This window comes from Chenopodium album, chromosome 22 (assembly GCF_948465745.1).
Source record: "Chenopodium album chromosome 22, dcCheAlbu1.1, whole genome shotgun sequence".
NCBI classification, from domain to species: domain Eukaryota; kingdom Viridiplantae; phylum Streptophyta; class Magnoliopsida; order Caryophyllales; family Amaranthaceae; genus Chenopodium; species Chenopodium album.
Window position 1 is genome coordinate 12,307,808 of NC_137855.1, and position 24,989 is coordinate 12,332,796.

Sequence of the window (24,989 nt, forward strand, 5' to 3'; positions counted from 1 at the left end):
ATTCTCATAACTTAAACCTCGAACTCTGTGCCTTTTTTTATGGAGTTAACAGTTGATTTTTTTTTTATTTATTTAGTTTTATTTCTTAAAATTCACTGTTTTAAAATCCGTCCTTATTCGGATAAAAATAAGGTGGCGACTCTAAGTTTTTAATTATAAGTCTAATCAGACACTTAAGTAGAACCTTTTATAAACTAATTTTCTGTCCACTAAAAACCAGGTACCACATATACACATAATATATTTGAAGGGTGTTTTTTTTAAAAGATACATAACCTTAATTGTACATCCGCCTCCACCATCCACATCATTTTGGGACGAAGGCTAAAAAAATTGCACATCTAGCAAGTTGCAAATCAAAACCAATCCATTATTTCTTGTGGCTCAAAACCAAAAATCACTCCAAAATAACAAAACATGATCCACAAACGCTAACAAAACCTTGTAGCAACAACAAAGGCGCCAATGGCTACTACCACTTCAACAGCCATTTCTCGTCTCACTGTTCTACTGCCCGCCAATTCAGGCGCACTTTACTCCAATTTCCCTTCATCTTCTCGCCAAAATGCCCAATACCCACCTCGAATTTCAACTCTCAGGACTAATCGCAGGCTTAGAGTCGTCTCTCAAACTGCTGGTGCCCCTTCTAAAGATGTTTCTGCCATCCAATTGGCTGCTAAAGTTGGACAAGATCGTCTTATGAAAGTAACGCTTTTATTCTACTTTTACTGGCTAATTTATCTGTTATTTGTTGGTTTTTGTGTTCATTATGTCAAAGTTTTATGTGGGTGTTTGTTTGTTTGGCTGGATTAATTGGCGTTTAAAAAGGGTAAAATGAGGCTGGGTTTGTTCGCGAGTTGTTATGTTTATGCTTGATTTTGTGTTCATTATGAAAATACAACATGTGGGCTTTTGTTTGTTCAGGGCTGGGTTTGTTTGGGAGTTGTTCATGAGTGTATCGGCTCATTTACCCCTTGTGTTGGAGGAGGGGATGTTTAGTTAATAATGTGGTACAATTTTTGAAATTTGTTGTTTAGATAGAATGGAGTTGAAATTGGATAAGTTGGTTTTGGAGTGCAACTAGGAAATCAACACAAGTACATAACCCCAAAAGTTGGAGAAGTTGTTTAAAGACTCTAGGCAGACAAGGCGACTGGGGTCGGGTGTACACTATCTTACTTGTGGCAATGTGTGATACCAAAAAATGAATCCTTAATTCAACATGTAACTCTTAGTAAGAGTCTGCAACATTACGTTGATTCAAGGCGTAAACAATTCATTGTGCTATTTTAGTTTAGTGCATCATAATCCAAAAACTTCAATGGAAAGGAGAATTAGTCCCATTAGTATAGTCTTAGAGTTAGTTGATTCTTAAAGTCTTTTTCCTTTCCTTTCGAGGAAGGAATTGTTTGTTTATGGCAGCATGTTGGTTTTCCATTTTTACATTATGTAGATTTTGTCTGTCTTTATAATTCATATGAATGTCTCTGAAAGCTGCATTGGCTGTTCTTGCAGGTCCCGGTTTCAAACATCAGGAACTTTTGCATTATTGCACATATTGATCATGGAAAATCAACTTTGGCTGACAAATTGCTTGAAATGACCGGTACTGTCCAAAAGCGTGAAATGAAGGAGCAATTTCTTGATAACATGGATTTGGAGAGAGAAAGAGGAATCACTATAAAACTCCAGGTAGATGTTTGTTTTATCTCTTGTATGTATTATAGCTATTTTGGTGGTGGGTGATATTATTATGAAAATCCATTTTCTTTGAGGAATGAGCTCTTGGATTGTTTTATCTCCATGAGTTTTAGTGTCAAACTCCGTTTTGTTTTTTGAAATGCAAAAATAATAATAAAAGGCTATGATCTGCTAAGAGTAATTCAGCCTAAATGTTAAGTATTGTCTAGTGTAATATTTTTTTTATTCATAATCGCTATGCTATGGTACCATATACTTTGTATTAATGTTTCATTTGTTTGCTATGTTTCCCAGGCAGCACGTATGCGTTATGTTCATAATAACGAACCGCATTGTCTAAACCTAATTGATACTCCGGGACACGTGGACTTCTCTTATGAGGTATGGTTTAGCTGGTATTTAATTCACTAGTCGTTGTGTTGATCAACGAACAGACTACAGAACATAGAGTAAAAAGAAGTGACATCACATCATCTACTGTGTATGAACCTTTGAAAGCTCTCCAGAATGTTGCCAAATGTGACATAGGTTAATTATTAGCCTGAAGAACTTTGACATTGATCAACTGCAATTACATATGTGTGAAATGTCCTTGCTGCAATTAGTAGCTGTATAGTGAAGTTTCTATTATATTATATAGAATTGTGAAATATTCACTACCAATGATAGGAATCAGTTCGTCTTTTGGTGCCTTTTGAGATCCCTTTCTCTTTGAGAACTATATGTAAGGGGGCTATTGGTTGGTGATATATGTTTTAGATAACCTTGTGATTACTACACCAGTTTTTCTAATCCCATGCTATGCATGGATTATTGTTCCATTTTGGAAGAAGCAGAACTTGGTAAATTAATTTTTTAAATTGTAGTGATAAAAAATTAAAAATAGTAGAATTAAGGAACTAAACTATATTTAGTGTGTACATTAAAAAAGTATTAGAGCCTTAGAGAGTTAGAGGTATGGCTTTATATCATGGGCATTTATATAGCAAGGATACCAAATACTTTTCCAATCACCTATTGTTCTTGTGAAATATAGTGACATAATTTTGATGGTTGAGGAAAGTGTACCTAGGGAACAGAAAACCATTTTATCTAGCTATTCAGATTTCAGTACCGATACATTTGACATATCAAAGTCAAAATGACCTCTTGTCCATCTAGAATACTCTAATGATTTGATGTGGAATTTTGGTATTTAAATTTGGCTGAAATTCATATATATTTTTAACAATAGGAAGTCAAAATAATGTCTGTTGCATTATTTGGGTGTTGTTTGTCTATGTGCATCGGCTTTAGTTTCGTTTTTATGGAAAAACAACTAAGCACAAGATTGCAGGTTTAGAAAACTTAATAATATATCTGCAGGTTTAGAAAACTTAACTAGGTTAAAATCCCGTGCAATGCACGGTTGTTAAATATTTTGGACAATAATATTACAAAACATAAATTATATACTCCGTAAAATATATGGAAAAATATTTCATTTGCATATATAAGGAAAATGATTGTCAAATTAGAAAGAAAATATTATAAGGTATAAATACCTTACTTAAAATTTTGCCAAAAAAAAAAGAAAAAAAAAAAGCGAAAAAGGCCGGAAAATTTTCACAATGTAATGACAAGTGTCATTGGTTATTCGCTTTTAGTATAAGTTATAAATCTGCATTGAAAAATCAAAGATAAGTTGCAAGCAACCATCAATCACTCCAATCTTATTTTTTAAGTTTCCTACTGAATAGAAAGACAATTACAGAGAGCCTCCACCAAGTTTAATCCTCAAAGAACTATCCACGGCTAACTAATGCATTCATGTATCACACACTATTATACATATGGCTAATTCAAGGGAGAAAATTTTTTTAATCATGAAAAACATGCAATGGTTCTTCTAAAATAATATATATGAAATAAGCAGAGCTACAACACCTACTTTATTTGATAAAATAATAGAGATTAATTTAGAGAATTTAATATTTTATATTGTGTTGCTATTGATCTTTATATTTCAATCTGATAAACTATTATAACTTTATAGAGGATTACAAGCTAAAATAAGAGAGGTGATGGAATCAACATTATTGTATTCCTTACACAGAAATAATCTTTTACTATTTAAGTTTTAGCTTTCCTATTATTTTCTCTTTGTTGAAATTAATCTCACAAATTCCCTTTCTTAATTTGCAATGTTTAATAACTTCTTGAATTTCTCTAACTTTTCAGAAGTTATTGCTTTAGTAAACATATATGTTGGTTGATCAATAGTATTGATGAGCTTTATTTTTCCTTCATTGACTAAGTCATCTATAAAATGATGTCGAATCTCAATGTGTTTGCTTCTAGCATGAAACACCGAATTCTTTTTCATTGCAATTGCTTTTCAGAAAATATTGTTGTTGGACTTTCTTGTATAATATCCAAATCTTTCAAAATTCTTCAACCCAAAGTTTGTCATTGCAATTGCCAACATATTCTCCCTTAGTTTGGTTGAAGAATTTTGAAAGATTTGGGTATTATGCAAGAAAGTCCAACAAAAATGTTTTGCGACAATATGTCAGCAATTGCAATGACAAAGAATCCGATGTTTCATGCTAGAAGCAAACATATTGAGATTCGACATCATTTTATATGTGACTTTGTCAATGAAGGAAAAATAAAGCCCGAGTTCTTCAATATTGTTAATTAACCAACATATATGCTTACTAAATCAATAACTTTTGAAAAGATAGAGAAATTCAAGACGTTATTAAACATTGCAAATTAAGAAGGGAAGTTTGTGTGATTAATTTGCAATAAAGAGTAAATAATGAGAAATCTAAAATTAAAATATTAAAAGGTTAAATCTGTGTAAGGTATACAATAATGTTGATTCCATCACCTCTCTTATTTTAGCTTGTAATCCTCTATAAAGTTGTAATACTTTATCATATTAAAATATAAGAATGAATAACAACACAATATAATATCCTTAATTCTCTAAATCAATTTGTATTATTATATTTCATAAAGTAGGTGCTGCTTATTTCATATGTATATTTTTTTAGGAGAACCATTGTATATTTTTCCCGATTAAAGAAAATTTCTCCCTTGTATTAGCCATATGTATAATAGTGTGTGAAACCTGAACGCATTAGTTAGCCTTGGATAGTTCTTTGAGGATTAACCTGGGTGGAGGCGCTCTGTTATTGCCTTTCCATTTATTAGGAAACTTAAAAAAGAAGATTGGAGTGATTGATGGTTGCTTGCAAATAATCTTTGATTTTTCAATGCAACAATAGACAAATCTTAAAGTTCCTCCTTTTGTCAGATGTCACATCTAAACTGCAGCATGTTCATGCACACAACATTAACTACAATCATGTGGATTCTTTGGTTGGTAGGGTTTAAGATGTCTATGTGTATGCACCTTTTAACAAATTGAATGGCAAAGAGATGCTATTTCTGAAGCTAATAGTATCCTAGTTCTCTGAGCTGCAGAAGTATATGACTGCTTTAAGAATAATCTATTGTGATCTGTATTTGTTCTTACATTATCATGAAAATAAATTTAATAATAAAGCTGCCATGATCCATCATAAAACACTTCATGTTATTACTTAAATTTGCAAGTTGTAGAATGCATAAAGACTTAAACATAAATATTAAGGGAGGTAACATGTGACATATGGGGTAATGAGTGACTTGTGATGCCATGTGTCATATGAAAAATTTGTGGTTTGTGTTTTTGAATATTAAGTATAGATTTGTGGTTTGTGTTTTTAAATACTAAGTATAGATTATATACTTTAGTTAATGAGTTAAAAAAATAAATAAATAAAAAAAAACTATACAAAAATAAAAACCCACCCCTTCTTCTGACAGCACCCATCACTATCTCCAATCCCCCACCCCACCCAATCAGCCACCGCAGGATTCACCCCCCACCTCGATCCTTTTCTTTCTTTGCCCTCCCGCCAGCCCACCATCCCTTCCCCTAGAACACCAGCTGAACCCTTTCACTTCCCGTCCCTAAATGCGGGCATTTGTCAGCCAAGAGCAAACCAAAACCACGAACCCACATCGAAATCAACCTGAAAACCACCGTACCCACCTCGATTTCCCAATGTAATCACCAAAACATCACCATATCTACCCCGAAATCAAGCCATAACCACCGAAACCCACTTCATTCACCCCGAAAAACCCAACATTCACCCGAAAAAGCACCCCACCCTAAAATTTGAAAAAATAGGGAGTGTAGGAGCAAAAGCAACGATGGGAAGGGAGAAAGAAAAAGGGATCAACGGTGATAAGTGGGTGGGGGATGATTGGCGCTTGCTCGGCTAGACTGATGTTGCCGGCACGGGATCTAGGGGGTTGTTCAACAGTAAGAGGAATCAGTAAAGAAAATATAAAAAAGGAAATTAGGGGATATGGATTTTTAAAAATTAATTTTAATTAAAATCTTAAATTGAACCGATTATATTATGACGCGTGGCATACTTAACCTAAACAACGGGTAACCCTAAAGCCAACAGGTCATAACTCACATTTTCGAAAGATATCATATAAAGTTGACTTATTTTTAGTTAATCAAAATGTTGACTTATTTTGAGGTTATCACGCAAAGATTGGCTTATTTTTGACAAGTTTTCCATTTTTCTATGGGAAGCGAAAGAATACATTTTAAATGACCATAATAAAATAAAATTCAATTAGTTAGTACACATTACATAAACATATGAATTATAATAAAAATTGTCTATTAATCTCATAGACTTTAAATATAATTTAAACTAATATGCCATTTCATATCCCATAATCTTCATGTATATATATCTAACTAAATTCCTTCATCTTCTTTTACAGTTCTACCTTCTCACTCTTTTTTTCTTTTAAGTTTTAGAAATAAAACAATTACTTCATATGAAAGCATACCTACATATGAAAATAATTAATCCAAGTAACAACCCCTGCATTGAAAGGGCCAAAAAGCTAGATTTTGATTAAAAAATGTGAAAGAAAGTGACTTGTTTGATGGGTTGTAGATCATTTGACTTTTTTTAAAGTTAATACCCTTTAAAATTCAACTTATTCTGAGTGAATCGAAAGGTTGACTTAATTGGAGCCAACCATGCAAAGTTTGGCTTATTCTTGACAAATTTTCCAAGAAAAATTAAGTACTTGTATGTTCTAGAAAAGTCACATGCATGAGTGTAGTGATAAATAGCTCAATTTCTCTTTTGAGTTTAAATGATTGTTACCAAGTAGTGTCCCTTTGTGGTTCCTATCTTCTATTTTTGTGCGCTTAGACCATACTTTATTATCTGCTTAATTCTTCATTTTTTCTTTACCTTTTGAGGTAGGTTTCTCGATCTCTGGCTGCATGTGAAGGTGCACTCCTTGTTGTAGATGCTTCTCAGGTGAATGTCCTACCTGCTACTTAGTTTTTACTTTTTTCGTTAATTAGTCATTATTTCTATGGCTTACTTTGAAGGGAGTGGAAGCTCAAACTTTAGCCAATGTTTATCTGGCGTTGGAGAACAACTTAGAAGTAATCCCTGTGAGTAATTTTCTCTCTCATCATAACTAGTTTATCCTTTTCCAAGTCATGCTATTTCAAACTAGATACTCTGTTTTCTATAGTTTTGCCGGATTGCACTCTCTGGTAATATATTTCTTAAATTATTTTCTTGTTAAATTTACCTTTATCTCATTGGATTTTATTGAAAATTTTGGTCATGGTGATTTCTTAAGATCTGTAGAATGCGAGTTGTCTTTTACAGTGAACACGTTTACACGCTGCAGGTTCTTAACAAGATTGATTTGCCTGGCGCTGATCCTGATCTTGTTGCGAAGGAAATTGAGGAGGTTAGTTCATAGGGGTAAAATGCAGATATTAGCTTTAGCAGTTTTTTTTATTTTTTATTTTTTATTTATCTCTATTGACATTCACTCGGTGTCAGAATAAGCTCTCATTGAGGGATTTGTTGATCATGTAGCTTTGAATATATTATTGTTGCTCCTTTTTCTTTCCCATGAGTGGCTACTCATTAACTTCTCTAATCCTTTGTTCTGATAAAGCATTTAATGCTCAACTTCACATAAATATCACTGGATTTTGGAATTTTATTCAGATCAGAAACCAGTCAGCTTCTCTGAGTGCAATCACTTCCTGTTTCTGGTTGCTTCAGTCAACTCTGTTTCATGTACTGTTATATTTATGTGAAGATCCGAACTGCTAGAAGCAAGTGTGATTATTTTCCTCAAATATCTGCTCCATCTATATCTATAATGCTTCTCTTGTTGCCTTGTTGGTATGCCATAATCCTTGTGGAGTGTGGACTATAGTGCTCCCTCCATTATTTGTTTGTCCAATATGTCTTATTGTTTCTGTATGTTGATAATATAGTTTCAATTTAGGGGTCAGACCTTTAGCTTTAACATGTACTTAGCAGCTAGCGCAGTGCTCTAATCCAGTATTCCCTGATTTTCTTACTTTTGCACGTGTTATTGTGTAACATTTGGCTGTCCTTGAATCTTGCAATTCTGATATAGTTACTTCTTTGTTTGTAGGTAATTGGATTGGATTGTAGCAATGCAATTCTCTGCTCTGCAAAGGTCAGAAAAAAAAATGTTTCTTATCCCATCATGCTTTCATTCTAAAGTAATAATGTGAAATTAATATGGGAATTACTGGTCATAATAATGGTTGGATATCTCATGTTTAGGAGGGCATTGGCATTACTGAAATTCTTGATGCTATTGTTGAAAGGATTCCTCCACCTCCTGATACCTCCTCAAAGGCCTTAAGGGCTCTAATATTTGATAGGTAACCATGCTCGACTCATTGGTGCCTTGTATGCTATTTTATTGCAATGCCTTGTATACACTCAACCAGAAATTGGACAAAGTCAGTCATTATAAACGCTTGATTTGTCCAACAATACACTCAACGGATGATTCCGGCTGAGTTGTATGGACTTGCAGGGCTGACTGATGTGGGCCTGTGGCAGTATGCCAGTATCATTGGGTGTATTAGTTTATAAAGAGTCATGTAATGACTATATTAAGCATAATAATATGCAATTTGTAAAACTAGGTCTGGCAGGTTCAAATATTTGATGGTTTGGATTTATAAATGAGCCATCACGAGTTTGACATGTAAATAATTTTCTTGCCAAACATTTTGGCTCTGCGTCCTTGAATCATTCATTTATTTTCTGTCATTTTTATTTTTCCCTTGCAGATAAAAAAGCCTTGAATTATTTGGTAAATGAGTTGCTTTCAAAGTGTTTTGCAGTTATTATGATCCGTATAGGGGAGTGATTGCATATTTTCGAGTAATTGATGGGACTATGAAGAAAGGTGACCGAATCTATTTCATGATTAGTGGAAAGGTGAGTACTTATATGAATTGGTCCTGTTGTGTCCCTTAGTTTCTGTAGAGACATAATTTTTAGGCTACAAGGGAGAGATATATTAGTTGAATTCTGAATGGGGCATCAAAAAGACAAAAACAAGGAAAACTGTTGAAGTTTCACAACACTGGGAGAGAGAAACTATTTGCTTTAAGCCTTATCACCCTGCCGCCTCTAAATTGCAACCTGTGAAGAAAAATTGAGCTTTTTGCATGGTGATGACTTATGAACCTATGACTCTTTAAGCACTGGACAATTGGACATTGATGTCCATAGGCCTCGGCTGGTAGAAATCTCATAAGTTATTCATCTTAATATATGCGAGTTTCTCCCTTTCCTTTCTTTGGTATAAGGGTCGAAGAATTTTATTATCCAATTCCTCGTATGAGGACCATGAGGGATGCACCGTCAAGATCTGCAAATTGAATCTAAGTATATGAGGGATACACCACTACTTTCCAACAATTTTAAAAGACCCACTAGCAATGTTTACATATAACCTGCTCAAAATGTGAGATGGATACCTGACTTTCTACTCAAGGCCCATGTATCAGTGGAATTACTGGAATGTGCTTATTGAAATTTCCTACCTGTTGCATTTTTGTTAAACCTTTCTAATAAGTCTTCCACAGTAGGTCTTTGCCTTTTCTTTTTGGCCTTAGATCTCTAAATAAAAAGTAAATCTGGGTGACTGGGTGAACTTAGGTTGTGGAGATCATTATAATTTTTCTGAGCTACAGAACCAAACTAGATAGCTTGATATTTGATCTCAAGGAGTGACCGAAAGCATGCCCCCAGCATCCCAACAATTATTTAAGCTCCCTCCTTTAACCCGATTCCTAAATGAAAATATCATTTTATCAATATTGCCTTTCCAATCCGAGTTAGTGCATTATGAAGAATTTAAAGTGTGAAAAAATAATAAATTAGGCCGGGCTCCTCTTTCCAGCAGCTAATTTTGAAATCTATCTAAATTGTCGCAACGTTACCTCAAATCTTTGAAGAGTTTGCTTATCTTAATGCATACTTACATCTTCATTGTAGGTTAATTAGAAGCTGCATCTTTTCATTCCTACATGATTTATGAAAATTGGCTTGCTATTTTGCTACAAGTGATAAGTAGAGGACTATTTAATGAGACATTTGATTTGACTAATAATTATTGAAAGCTGTTATCTTACCTTCTTATGGTTCTATAAAGTTAAAATTAGATAACTTAATCATAGACATGTTCACGTGTCAATTCTTACTGATTTTAACTATGCTAGCTGCTCTTATATTGCTTTGGATACCATTTCTGGACACTGATGCAGGGGCTAATCTGATTCCCAGGATTACTTCGCTGATGAAATTGGAGTTCTTTCTCCTAATCAGATGCAAGTCGAACAACTTTATGCTGGTGAGGTAGGATACTACAGCTGAACCATGTTCTGTAACTTCTGTTTAGTGATTTATGTCTTATACAACTTAAATTTCCTGTCTGGACTTTCCTTGCTGAGTTCAAGTAACTTGTTTTTTTAAAGTGCTACCTTTACCTCTTGTCAACGCTTCAAAGCCTTCCTAAAATCTGAAATTGAGGGATATTTCTTATTCAAAACTTGTGTATGATATTATCAATCATATTATACTTGTCCATAATGGCTCACCTTACAAGGTAAAGGTAGGCTAGGTGAAGCAAGTCACACACATTTGATCATACAGCCATATGACAATTAAGCTTATTTGTGGGCTAGACAGGTAGAGTGGCTGGGGCGTACCTGCGTAAAAGCTGCTTGAATTAGGTGAAAGAAGGCAATGATGGATCTAGGAAAGTAGGCATAGGGTTACAAATACAAGATCAAACAGACTCTTTCAAAAACACAAATTTCAGATTACTTTTAGCATAGCAGTTTCTACAAATATATACCATGCAAGGGATCCATTTTCAAACGTGATTGTTTAAATCCAATACAATATGAAATCTCAATTTTTTAGCATGGTAAAGCTTGAAATAGTTTATTTTTAATCTAGGATAGTTTGACAGTGTTTTTATCTTATAAATTAATGTGTACTGTTTAATTCTTGTTATTATTCCCAAACTTGTTTTGCCTGAATATTCAATTTCGACTTCCTCCCTTCTTTTCTTTGAACTGGGGTTAGGCAGATTAGTTGTAGAATGTCTATGTTTGATTAAAGCAACGGCCTAGTAAAGGGAAAGAGAATTAATTAAAAGACCAGCTTTTATCTTTTGCAGAAGAATTCTCAATGCTGTCTTCATGTTAATTCGTAATAGTTTCTTGATGTGTATTGGCTGTACTCATCCTAGAATTCATAGTTTTATTAGAATAGTTACCAACCTGTCATTATCTGCATTACAAGGTCTAAAGTCATTATTGCTTATGTCGTTTGGTATTTAACATGTAACCTATTCATTCATAGTGTTTGAAGGATGTACTTTTCTCTTCTGAAGAGTGATTAATGTATTTTTTGTTTTATTATAGGTTGGTTACATCTCAGCTTCAATAAGATCAGTAGCAGATGCCAGAGTTGGTGACACCATCACTCATTATAGCCGCAAGGCGGAGGAACCTCTTCCTGGATATCAGGAGTCTACTCCCATGGTCTTCTGTGGATTATTTCCAGTTGATGCAGACCAGTAATACCCCGTTATCACCCCTGATGCAATATCTTAAAATTTATTCTAGATTGGGGGCTAGAAATTAGTTAACTTTTATTTCTTGGTGATATTAATGGCCCATTTTACTGCTGCAGGTTTCCAGAGTTACGTGATGCCTTGGAAAAGCTGCAACTTAATGATGCTTCCCTGAAGGTGAACTCAAAGAGTGACTTTTTCAGACATTTTTAATTTTAAGGAAAATTTCACATTTGCTACCAGGGAAAGCACTCTATTTCACATTTGCTACCCCTTTAATTTTTTATTTTATACTACTACCACACAAACACACTAACTGTTACAATCACTACCACTTAACGGAATCCGTTAGGATTTCCGTTAAGTTTATTAAAAAAAAAAAAAAAAATTAAAAAAAAAATTAAAAAATTTAAAAAAAAAAAAAAACAAAAAAAAAAAACCAGCCACCCAAAAAACCCTTGCCCTCCCCGTCAGCCACCCTCCCCCCTCCCCCTGCCGGCGGCCAGCGCCCAAAGAGGCGGCGGCCGGCATCGGAATCGTACCCCTCCCCTTCCCCACCCAAAACCGACAACCCTAAACCCTATTTCCCTGCCCGAAACCACCCTAAACGAGTTTTAGGGTTTCGCTTAGGGTGGTTTTGGGTGGCAGGGAATTGCGATTTGTGGCTGATAAAGCAACGCCGACGCGGCCGGAAAAGGGAACGATGGACGAGGCCGGGGCTGGGATCGGGTTTTCGAGGGGAGGGGAGAGGGGCTGGGATCGAGGGGGTTTTCGAGGGGAGAGAGGCTGGGATCAAGGGGGTTTTCGAGGGGAGAGAGGGGCTGAGATGGGGTTTTCGAGGGGGCTGGGAACGCGACGCCGGCGCCGACAGGGTGGGTGGTTGGAGTCGCGGGGTCGGGGCTGCTGCGAGAACGGGGAAAGGGAAGGGGGGTTCGTTGTGGTGGCTGGTCGGCAGCAAGAAAGGGGCTCGCTGGTGGCTGGTTTGGTCAGAGTCACGGGAAGGGAGTCACGGATGGTTGGCTGGACGGTGAGTGGTGGGTGAGAAGAAGTGGTGGGTGGGAAGGAGTGGTGGCTGGACGGTGGTTGGGTGGTGGCAACGGAAATAGTAACGGTATCTGTCAAGTGGTAGTGATTTTTAAAAAACTCTGATTTAGGTGGTAGTAATATAAAATAAAAAATTAAAGGGGTAGCAAATGTGAAAACGGGTGCTTTCCCTGGTAGCAAATGTGAAATTTTCCTAATTTTAATTCATATAATTTAGGAAAAGTAATAGGTGCTTGTTGACTCATAATTCTCACTAATTCATCACTCCCCTAAGTTTAATTAAGGAGAGGTGAAATTGCTGCTAGTTGTCTCACTGCTTTATTAATAGTTTCACCAAGACTGTTGAGAGGAACATGTTATTTTGGTAGAGACTACAATCTGTACATTGTTTTCTATTCAAGGAGCTACTTACTCTAATGGCTTTATTTTATGCTATAAGGAGATATTTTGTTTAGAGGAATAAGATTATCATTAAATCTATCTGGTCTATAAAGGGAATTGTTATTTGTCGCTCCCATTTTACCGGGTAACGCTCCCTTTTTTTCTTGAAATTCCAATCTTACCCTTGATATAAACGTATTACTAATAATAATAATTAAACATATTACTAATAATCATATTAATACAACAAAATTACATTAATTATCAAATACTAAATCACAACAATAATCACAAGACTTATGTTGATAAACGTACTTAACAATTTTTTTAAAAAAAAAAAAAAAATAAAAAAATAAAAATTTGGGACATCCGCCTAAAATTTCCGGATGTCCCTAGGTACATCCGCCTAAAATTTCCGGATGTGCCTAGGTACATCCGCCTGAAATTTCCGGATGTACCATGGAACATCCGGATTTTTTAGGCGGATCCCAACTTCCGCTTGAAATTTCCGGATGTTCCATGGTACATCCGGAAATTTTAGGCGGATGTACCTAGGACATCCGGAAATTTTAGGCGGATGTCCTACTTACCGAAAATAAAAAAAAAAAATACTTACAGAATGATCCGACGCATTCTCCGGCGTACGTATGTTCCACTCGCCGTCCATGACCCAAGACCCGTCGGAAAATTTAACGATTTTTGAAAATAGAAATTTTAGGTGGTCGTGGGGACCGATTTGGTTGCAAGGTCGTGGGGACCGATTTTGGGAAGCTCGGGACAACAATGTCGTGAAGTAAGGGTACCGTTTCATGTATGGTGTCCAAATGGGGAACAAGTTCATTTTTATAACCCATATTGCATAAAGGGCATAGTGGTAATTTCAAGAAAAAAAGGGAGCGTTACCTGGTAAAATGGGAGCGACAAATAGCAGTTGAGGTCTATAAAATGTTTGGAAAGGTCAGTATTGATTGGTTTACAGACTTGTTTAACAAAATTTGGTGAACAAACAAGATACCACAGGCTTGGAGGAATCACTTTGGTAACCACTTTATAAAAACATAGAGGATGCTCTAGATTTCTCATTGCTCAAACTATCAACGTACAAAACTCACGAGTCACACCATGAGTCAATATACAACACTATTAAATTCCTTACCCCTTTGCAATAGTATTGGATGAATAAGCAAGATCAATCCAAGGTGTGAGTTGGTGTATTCTGTCTGTAGATGATCTTGTATGGTGTTTGAAACTAGAGTTGGAGTGAATTAGAGCAATGAAGGCAAAACTTAGAATCTTTGGGGTTTAAACTAAGTCGGAGCAAAGCCAAGTATATGCAATGTAGCAAGTGAGTGTTTTGAATACCTTGGGTTGATTATACAGAAGAGCGGAAAAATAGACCAAGATGTAACCCAAAAGTTCAGTGGCTCAAATGTAGAGTAGGGGTGTTGTGTGCCCGTAGCATATCTTTGAAATTGAAGGGAAAAATCTGTTAGACAACTATGAAATCAGCGTTGTTATATGAGTCAATGGAAAGATCATATTAGGAAGATTAGAGTAGCAGAGATGGGTATGTTATTTTGTGGGAACACCTTAAAGGATAGAAATAAAGATATTTGGAGGAATGTTGGAGTGAAGATAAAATAAGGGAGAATCGATCGAAAAGTAGAGAGTTGGTATAAGAGGATCTCAGTGAAGGCACGGGAAGACCAAGAAGGACTCAAAGAAGTTTAGTTTGCAGGAAAAACATTGAACAATAGAGATTGAAAAGAGAGGATCATGATTGGCAAGTACATGATTTAAAATCTTAGCTCATGTTGCTAACTCCTTTGTTGGGATTGAGGCTTAGATTGTTGTTCTTAGAAGGTTTAACCTAAAAGAAAACCATTGGTACTCAAGATCTCAGTTAAAGTTGGGTGTAATAAGAGTTGGATCCCAGACTCAATGGCTATGTTACCCAAACTCGGATTTGGGTGTTGTGTCTGACACGGTGTCGGATCCTCCTACACTCCAGATTCTATATAATCTCATACGAGGCCACTATATGTTTGGACATATCGAAGTAACATAGCTCAATAGTTTGTAAGTGGGAAATCTTCCATTGAGCTATGCCTTAATTTTGTATTAGGCCCTATTCTCTTCACCTTAAAGTAGTAAAATTCAATGAAAATAATTTTAGTTTAGTAAAAATAATGTAAGTTCAGTAAACATAAGTTTATTTCAGCAAAAATAATTTAAGTAAAAATCAGTAACTTTGAAGAAGAATATAATAGAGATTCAGTAAAAATAATATCACTTCAACAAAAATAATTTCAGTTTAGTAAAAATAATTTCACTTCAGCAAAATTAATTTCTTCAGTTTAGCAAAAATAATTTCATAAAAGTAATTTCAATTGGTGAAGTGAATAGGGCCTTAATCTACTTATATACACAAAGCTATGTCTTACAATTTTTTTTATAAGGATTTAGATGTTTAAATCATTGCCTAGTAATCTATAAACTTATACTAAAAGTGAGTTAAAAATGACAGTGCTATCTCTACTCTTGCCACTTTTTTACCGTAGTATTTAGCTGACTATAATATTTTTCTTCCTATTTTCCCATCATATTTCTTTCATTACATTCAAATAAATTATTATTCCAATTCATTATATCTTCTATAATAGGTATTTGCTAAAAATAACTACTTTCTCCATTTTGCTGAGTGACTCAGTTACTATAGCAACGCCTACCAAGGAAAGTGAAAGATGGGGATCATGCATGTGGGTACTTTTGCTTTAAAGAGGAGAGGGATAGAGACTAAGAGATTTATTAAATAAAATTAGGCCCACAAAGTGGGGTTGTAGGTGATAGAAAATGAATAAAAGGTTGCCATAATAAGAATAAAGTAAAAGTGAGTAGGAAAAAAAAAAAAACAGGTGGAAACGGAAAGTGAGTAACACTTGGGAAAACGGAGGAAGTATATCATTTTTGTTATAGCAATTATTTATTAATATACTTCGTATTTTTTTTTATTATTAAATACTGCATGAAGGCTGCTGACAAATTTTTGCATTTTTAAAGTTTGAACCAGAGACTTCATCTGCGATGGGTTTTGGGTTTAGATGTGGATTTTTGGGTCTTCTGCACATGGAAATTATTCAGGTAATTAGATTCTCTTAAAGGCGGCGTTTTATGTATTGGATTTATGTTTGGCTGTGTAAATGAGAGAATGACTTTAGCTATCATGCAGGAAAGACTGGAACGAGAGTATAATTTATCCTTAATAACTACTGCCCCAAGTGTTGTATATCGAGTGAATCGCTCAGATGGTGAAACGGTAACTGCACCTTGAACTTCAGTAGGATTTTTTTTGCTGTGTTCACTTGTAGATTCGCATATATTTGAAATATTCTAGTCTCCTGCTGTTTCTAAGGTCAGATTGCATTGATTATGCAATTCTGTTATTGCCGGTATATTTGTTTCCTGCTATTCTTTCCTTGAAGGGGCCAAGGGATGAGCTGAAGAATTCTGTCTTATTGTAGGTTTTTGTTTTAATTTTTCATTTTTAATGATTAGGGTTCATGAAGGGTGAAATCGAAGTTAGATTTCTTAAATTGTCAACATCTCCTTTTCTAGTTAATTCATTTTGTAGTAATTTATTCAGATTGAATGCTCCAATCCTTCTCTACTTCCTGAACCTGGAAAACGGAAATCAATTGACGAGCCTTATGTTAAGGTTCTCTTCTTTACTTGAACAATTTGTTGTCTATATGTTATGTGTGACATTTTTGTTTTTGCAAAGATCAAGTTCTTTTCCAATATGGTTTATGCAGATTGAAATACTTACACCAAAAGACTATATTGGTCCATTGATGGAGCTGGCTCAAGACAGAAGGGCAGAGTTTAAAGAAATGAAGTTTATTACTGAGATAAGAGCATCATTAAGCTATGAAATGCCATTGGCGGAGGTAGTTTAATTAAATCAGTGGATTTCTTATTTGCTTTTCCTTTCTCATTTTTGATATAATTATAATATATTAATAATAATTTCATTGTCACAGATGGTGGGTGACTTTTTTGACCAGCTCAAGTCCAGGAGTAAGGGTTATGCCAGCATGGAGTACACTTTTGTGGGGTACTGACTATTGTTTCTAATTAAAGTTGGGTTTTTTTTTTTTTTTTTTTTTTTTTATTTTTACTTAGTCATGTGCTTTCCCTAACACCCTAAACATCTCTAGTTTTGTCTTTTCACCCTATGATGGTCATGTGTCATCACAGATAAGATTGTTAATAATTTGTGCTCAATTGAACTGCCAGATATCGGGAAAGCGACTTGGTTAAACTTGATATTCAAATAAATGGCGATCGTGTGGATCCTTTGGCTACTATTGTTCACAAGGATAAGGTAATCAGGTCCATTCAAGATTTATTATTTGTTGCTTTTGTAGCACTTTCCTCTTGTAGGCATAATAGTTGGGAAATTCAAACTTTATCAGCTGCCAGATTTGTTGATTACCCTTAGTGTTGTTCATTTCAAGGCATGATGTCCATGCAAAGGACTGTTATACATCATAACCTCGGCTTATAAAATGTAAGACACTTGCGGAAATAAAGCGGCATGGGGAGACTTTGGCACATGTGAATAGAAGATTTACTGTTAAAATGATTAGATGATAAAAGCAAACTCTTCCACTGTCCCATTAAATCAATCAATTAACCTAGGTCCGAGTAGTGAGGATAACTGTAGAATTGAAATTATAAAGAAGGTTCATTATGCTCTCTCCAGCATCGAAATTTGAAGAAAGTTTAAGCATTATTAGTAATAAAGACAAAAAAAGAAATAGGAAACTTGCTGAGTTTATGGCTGATTGGTATTAACCACCAGCTTTCATCAACTTTTGTGTTTCTTTCTCAAACCGCCTGATGCTAGTTTTTGTAATACATACTTTGCCAATAGAATTAACTGCTTGAACTGAAGTTGGTTAGTTCATTTCCTCAGTGCAAGGTGACAAACATATTATGAACTTACAAAGTTGATCATGGGAACTGACAAGGTGCGTAGATGCAACATGCGGTTGAGTAAAAAACAAAAACACAAAGTCAAGTCATTGTAAAAACATTTTAGTAGACATAAAAAGAGATGGATGCACTTCTAATGGAGCATAAGGTTAAATAGAATATAGAATGGAGAAAGAGGAGATCTAAAGGAGAAAGTATCAAATTGAGGATTCTTGATGAACTCAGCAAAAATGACTTTTTTTTTTAGTTTGGCCAACTGATGACACAAGATTAGAGCTGTTGCTCCCTTTTGAGTTTGACCACCTTACAATGAAGATACTCTTGCATCAGTAAATGAGCAATGTTGAAAGATGAAGCTATTTTTAAGAGTAGAAATGTAGGATATTTTAAATGCAAGAGATAATTTAAATTTTCTATGTCTATAAATCTGAATTATTTGTGGGCTGTTGTTGAATTATATCACTGATTTAGTGATTTGTATTCTGATTCCTCAAAAGGCGTACAGTGTAGGGCGGGCCTTGACTCAAAAGTTGAAGGAGCTTATACCACGTCAGATGTTTAAAGTACCTATTCAAGTAAGTTCTGATACTTCCCATTGAAGAAAGTATCTGTTCAGGATGTTCTAGAAGAGTGCAATCTCAAGCCAAGAAATCTATAGAACAAGTAAAAATAAACAAAGCAAACTGAGATTGGGTTCATTTATACATCTCTTAGATAAGTCTCGCAGTGCTTTTCACATTGTGCATGAAAACTTTTTTACATCAGATTTTATTTTTCTTCAATCTGGTTTTCTTGTGCTAAGTGCTATATGGAGACCTATGCTAGTGGTGGATCCAGGAATTGAGGTTTGGGGGTAAACTATAGCTAGGCCCAAACTTTTTATTTTTTAGCTTTATATTCTTCTCTTTTTTAAATTAAATGGATGCACTTTTGATCTTTTGTACTTGCACTGTTATAATTTCATCCCACAAAAGTATGTACTCCGTAGAGTTGGAACGAAATAAAGTTGCACTAATCTAAGTACTACTATACATATGTATATACCTATAGCAAAACTTGAAAAGTTTAATGCATGCAAACATAGGGGGATTAAATTTACCTACAGAACTAAGCTTGTTTAAAAAACATATATAAAACACAAAATTTGGCATAATCATTTATTAATTCCACTCTTATTAGTCATTGCATGTATTCTTTCCTTCTTTAATGTTTTCTAGTATAATTTAACGAAACATATAAATCAATCATATAGATTAAAGGTTGCACTTCTATAAAGAATTTAGCCAAATTATAATTTTAAGTTATCGAAGACTGTACATGTACACAAAAAGATACTTGTAACATACTTTGATACATTATTATAATTTGACACACGAGTACATGAATTACCTTGAAGGATATGTACTATAAGAAAATTACAATGAATAATACTTGTAAGTAATATGTAAGGTTATTTTACCCCAAAGCATTGATGTAAGTTTGTTGAAAAAAATTTACAAAGTACCTAAGGAAATTATTGTCATACCCAAGAGCACATGTCATTTCCTATGAAGAAAATACAAGAAAAAGAAGCTAATTTTATATTAAAAAAATAAATAAAATTTAAGAGACCGGTTATATTTAAAAAATTTGACCGTTTTGTCATAATTCTTTTTACTTTTAAATAGGAAAAATGCATATCAGATTCTCTCATTGTATGCCATTGAACTTGCTAGAAACAGTATTTTTTTAGTATTTATTATGCTACCTCAGAAAATTAGGCATGAAGGACGATCCCTTGATTCAACAAGTGAAAAGACCTAGCTTACTTGCTTAGTTCAATTCAAAGAAAAGGAGAAGAGTATAAAAAGCATCATATTTGTTTCAGTAATGGCATCTTATCTTTGTCATTAGGAGGAATCTGCAATAGGACATCCAAACCCTTGCCTCTCCCTCCCCTATCTTCCCATCATCTCATTGAAATTGGTGTGGGCTTTCCGCATTGTCTTAGAACTGTTAAGGTCTCTCTTGTTGAAATAGATATCATCTAGTTTTCTTCTTCAATTTAAATGATTCTTTGCTTCCTTTAAATAATGCTAGGTTAGTATGATTTACAATAATATTGTGAATTTGTTTTTTTGATGCATAATATTGTGAATTTGTAATAGTGACTGGGGGGTTTCTGAAGAGATCCTTTGTTACAAAATAATGCAGGTGTTTTTATTTTCTTACAAGTTTTAGGCCGGGTTAGGTTTGTTCATCTGGTGCATGCTAAATTGAAGACTGCACTCTTGGATTCTGTATAATAGAATAGACTGTTATTTTATTAATCATCTAGCTGACAAACAGAAAACGTAGCCCTTCAGCTGCATAACTGGGAAGCCAAAATCATGTATCGTCTGTTATCATTTTTAAGATGTCTGTGAAGTTATGAGAACTTTGTTTACCTGTTAATATTGCTGTAGTGCAGAATATCTGTTCCAAAAAACTGTTCTATAATTTGGTTCTCTTGTTATGTTTTTAATTATTAACTAAGATGATTTCTATTTTGTCATAAACATACCCTGTTGTTTGATATCTATAGAAACTGACTATTTGTTCTACATCTGACAGGCATGCATAGGCTCTAAAGTTATAGCAAGTGAAGCTATTTCTGCAATAAGAAAGGATGTATTGGCCAAATGCTATGGTGAGGCAAACTTTGTAGTACTGTTTTGGAATTGTAGTTATTATATACTTTGTATCCCAAAGAAAAATAATGATAAAAAAAAAGTTCCTATATTTCAGTGAAATCTAAGAGAACATTTTGAGCCTCAAGCAGGATCAAAACTCCAAGCAATTTGTTGACCACTTGTTCATTGTGTTTGATCAAGTATAGTGCAGACTGTTTGCTTTCGGCTGATTTATCATTAATCTTTTTTGCTATTAACCAGGTGGTGACATATCAAGGAAGAAGAAATTGCTGAAAAAACAGGTACTTCATCTGATCCCCCATCCCCCCCCCCCCCCCCCACCACACACACACACACACAGAGTCTTTTAATACAAAGGCTATAACTAGCGCAATATATGTAAATACGATTGGAGAGAGTAATATTATAACTTGTCAAATAATTATAAGCTTACTCCCTCCAATCATATTTTGCGGCTCAAGCAGGATCAAAAAAAACTTTTTTTGTTTACTTACATATATGTTTTATTTGGTCAGGCTGAAGGAAAAAAGAGAATGAAGTCTATTGGCAAAGTGGATGTACCACAAGAAGCATTTATGGCTGTGTTGAAGCTTGAAAAGGAGGTAGTATGATCAGGTTTGTATACCTTGTATAGAATTTTAGATGCGAAAACCATTTTTTTTCATGTAGAATATATACTGATCAGCAGCGTTATATCCTCCAAAATATGCAAAACCTATTAGGTCAGCAGCGTTGTATCCTCCAAATGATGCAAAACCTATTAGGTTTGCTGTTGACCTTCAGAAAATTAAATCAAATTCCTTGTAATCGTATCAGTTTGAAAAAACTTGTACATTTTTTATGTTGGTATAATGGATTAATGGCAACAATAATATCAGCATTTCTGTGTTGCTTTTTGTGCATTATCCCGTCTATTGCTTTCTTTGTACCTCAGTTTCCAGTATAAAGTGTAGTTTGGTTACGCTAAGTAGCTGTGTTACTTGTACTGCAATAAATCTAAGGGTGAACCCAACAAAGAGAAGAAACTTTGGGTCATAATATATTTTATTAATGCTCACTATTAGTGGAGTGCATGCCATAGAGATTCTGAATCTTCACCACATCTGGTGTGTACATCCTTCATTTTATCCACCGACTCGCATATCCCGCTGCATTTCCAATCAAATGATGCTACGCAAACATCACCTCCCTTCAATTTCCACTGGCATTCTTCAGTCCCGCAGCACATACTGTGATCATCTACGTGCTCAACCTCAAGGCCTATGAACCAGGCCCCGAGTGACACATCCTCATTGACATACATGTGTAGTATCTCCCTGAAATATCAGGACATCAAGGTAAACTGTCATCTTTTAGCTTGAGAAATACTAAGTGTAAATGTTATCACATCTATATTCACTGTAAAATTATCATGGAATTAACTTTCTGTGATGTTCTTACTGATTGATAGAAATGTACTCAGCCAGGTCTTTGGAGATTGCATAAAGCTGCCCTGTTGCATGTCTGAAGTACTTATTTCCTATCTCACCGAATTTCCAGTGCTCGGGTTCATGGTATTTAACTCCCCTGAGAACATGACGAGGTTAGAAACATAATTTTGCTAAGTAGATCAGCTATACTTTCAGCTATAACCACGTTTAAGCTTGTTATTTTGAACTATCTTTATGGTGCAGTGTGCAGGTGAGATCAACTTTGGCGAGTATTACTACTTTTTATATTCTAATCACCATTTTTGCATAATCTCTTATCCTTTTATTTGTTTATTTTTGTTTATGTTTAATTGCTTTTGACTTCATGGCAAACTTAAATAATATGAATATAAGTTAAATCAGATGAATTACTTCTGGTAGAGAACTGGACCAGACTTCATGCACCCTACGTATACTCTGGGTTTCATATGGTGGCGAAACAGAGTTGCAGAAAGCGTCCCTGAAAATTAGTTAACCTAATTAGATGTTTTGTTCAAATCACAGAACTAAAATAATTTGAATGAATTCCAGATAAAATTTCTGAGATACAGTCGCAGAAATCATCCGAAACTGAATGTACACATACCCAAGTTAACATGAATATCATCATCAACCTTGACATAGAACTCGGCATCCCACTTGGCGAAAGCAGCACTAAAGAATGCTTTCGTCTTTGCAGATAGCTCCAGGTAACCTTCAACATGATCCTGTGAGTTTCAGTCAGTATATTCAGTCAGTTCTGTATCATTTCTTTTTTATTTCCCTTTCCAATTTAAATGACCTCTTCGAAAAAGGGAAAAAAAGGACTTGGCAATTTATAAGCAACACATACAAGTCTAAGGAAGTCTTTGTGCTGAGCCTCTTCTTCGTCAATAGCTTGATCTAGAATTCCATTACCTGAACCTCTGTGTGTCAAACAAAGGATAGAATTCATTTTATTTCATATCAGGATTTGCATCATGGTAAAACTCCCCAAAGTTTATAGAGTAAAGACATACGTGTGGCCGATCATAAAGCGGATGATAATCCCTTTCTCTTTCTCTACTTTCAACAAGTCTTCTCCTGAAAAGGAACAACATAGTTCAGTATGTTAGTTTGAGCCAATATACCCGTTGACAGTATGGAACTTTATCATCTCTGAGACGGAGTTATCATTCCTTGACATGCTAGCAACGCATGGAACAACATATGAAACTATTTTATGTACAAACAACCTGAATAAGTATAAACATAATATGACTGAATGGTATTAAGTACCAGTAGGCATCCAAGTCTCTCTAACAGAATCGCGCCTTTTCCTGCTGCTGAAGGCTGTGTTAATGCCTACTACCATAAATACTTTCTGTCTTCTACCTTCTGTTGTCATGTTATCCTTTGATGAGAGAGCATTGATGGATTTGGTCATGGAGTTTAATCTTTTATCATCCTTTATATTTTGTTTCCCTCCATTTATCTTTGTTTTAATTGCATCCATTTTCTTGTCCAATGATCTGCATTTTATTTACAGGAGTTTGAACACTTTCGGTATAATATAATGAAATGATACATGTAACCACTGGGACTTGTCCATCATAAAAGCGGGTTTAGACAACATTTTAGAATTAATTACAATCACAATCAATAGATGAGCGGGTTAAATTTGAATGGTTAATTATAAATAATTAAGAGTATTAATTTATCAATTTATTATGAAACTTTAATGAATAATTGCTTCATTCTTTATTCATAATACGTAGTAAATGTTTATTTTTTGTAACTTAACACGAGTCTATGGGCATGCCAAAAAATTCCGATAAATCAAATATCACTTACATGATAGCTTTCTGATTATTGCGTACGTGAACCATTATGCCTTTGTCCTCTTGAAGTTTCTGCAAAATATATCAAATAATTAAGTTCTGTTTGAAAAAAATTAAGCCCTTCTTTAGTCTCTCTATTTTTATTTTCTTTTCGAGTATGATAAATGCAGTTAAATGAAATATAATAGCTACACAATCTATTTTTCAATTTTCGTAATTACCTCATTTTCTGATGCGCAATTTTTATAGCTTAATTGCAGATGCTTTTGTCCTGATGCGAGGTTAGAACTGTAATTCAGAAAATGTAATGAGAATTGAGAATACTCATAATTTAGTCATAAACCCAACAAAATAACACGTAGTAATGAAAAATAATTTCCTAATTATTTTTGTAAAAGAAAGCTAGGATCTCTCTCTCTCTCTCTTTTTTTTTTTTTAATTTAAATAAACAAAACATCAGTAGAAATATATATATGTATATTTCTTTCAAAAACAAAATGTATTTATATACAAATTCCAATATATATTGTTGCATACAATGTGCATTAATAATTTAACATATATATCTCTTCTGTAGGTAAAAAATAATATAGAAGGCAATTTATTCATTCACTTATATTTTGACACGTCACATAAAAATAAAAAGAGATCACTTATATGTACTATTACTTGTAATTTTGTAAGTGACTATGTATACAACCTAAATATATACATACAAGTATTTCATTCATAGTGTAAGATATGCTCTCTTATATTCCTACTTGTTTGTGATACAACAAAAACTAATTGTTATTATGCAATGATTATGCAAGAAATTATCAAGTGTCTTATTACTGCATTATATTATCGGTGTAAAAAGCCACAAAGTGAAGTAAAGTAAACGGACTTGATCTCAT

General features: G+C 34.4%; 2 protein-coding genes across 2 annotated transcripts; one reads left to right on the top strand and one right to left on the bottom strand.

The window, feature by feature from the left end:
• The first annotated feature begins 303 nt into the window (after positions 1 to 303).
• LOC145604781 (translation factor GUF1 homolog, chloroplastic-like) lies at positions 304 to 21,727 on the top strand. Its single transcript, XM_081660733.1, has 22 exons — positions 304 to 705; positions 1,516 to 1,692; positions 1,996 to 2,082; positions 7,044 to 7,100; positions 7,175 to 7,240; positions 7,486 to 7,548; positions 8,254 to 8,298; positions 8,409 to 8,509; positions 8,981 to 9,077; positions 10,431 to 10,502; positions 11,579 to 11,733; positions 11,850 to 11,907; positions 16,216 to 16,296; positions 16,385 to 16,471; positions 16,799 to 16,870; positions 16,968 to 17,102; positions 17,196 to 17,269; positions 17,452 to 17,539; positions 18,651 to 18,728; positions 20,746 to 20,821; positions 21,066 to 21,106; positions 21,341 to 21,727. The coding sequence occupies exons 1-22, from the start codon at positions 466 to 468 to the stop codon at positions 21,434 to 21,436; spliced, it is 2,046 nt and encodes a 681-aa protein (XP_081516859.1). The 5' UTR covers positions 304 to 465; the 3' UTR covers positions 21,437 to 21,727.
• A 66-nt stretch (positions 21,728 to 21,793) lies between these two features.
• Positions 21,794 to 24,989, bottom strand: LOC145603967 (putative beta-1,3-galactosyltransferase 4). Its single transcript, XM_081659932.1, has 10 exons — positions 24,928 to 24,989; positions 24,315 to 24,381; positions 24,107 to 24,165; positions 23,552 to 23,784; positions 23,293 to 23,356; positions 23,127 to 23,199; positions 22,881 to 23,001; positions 22,667 to 22,754; positions 22,266 to 22,391; positions 21,794 to 22,141 (listed from the first exon to the last, which is right to left on the bottom strand). Exons 1-10 carry the CDS (start codon positions 24,987 to 24,989, stop codon positions 21,886 to 21,888), a joined length of 1,149 nt encoding a protein of 382 aa, XP_081516058.1. The 3' UTR covers positions 21,794 to 21,885.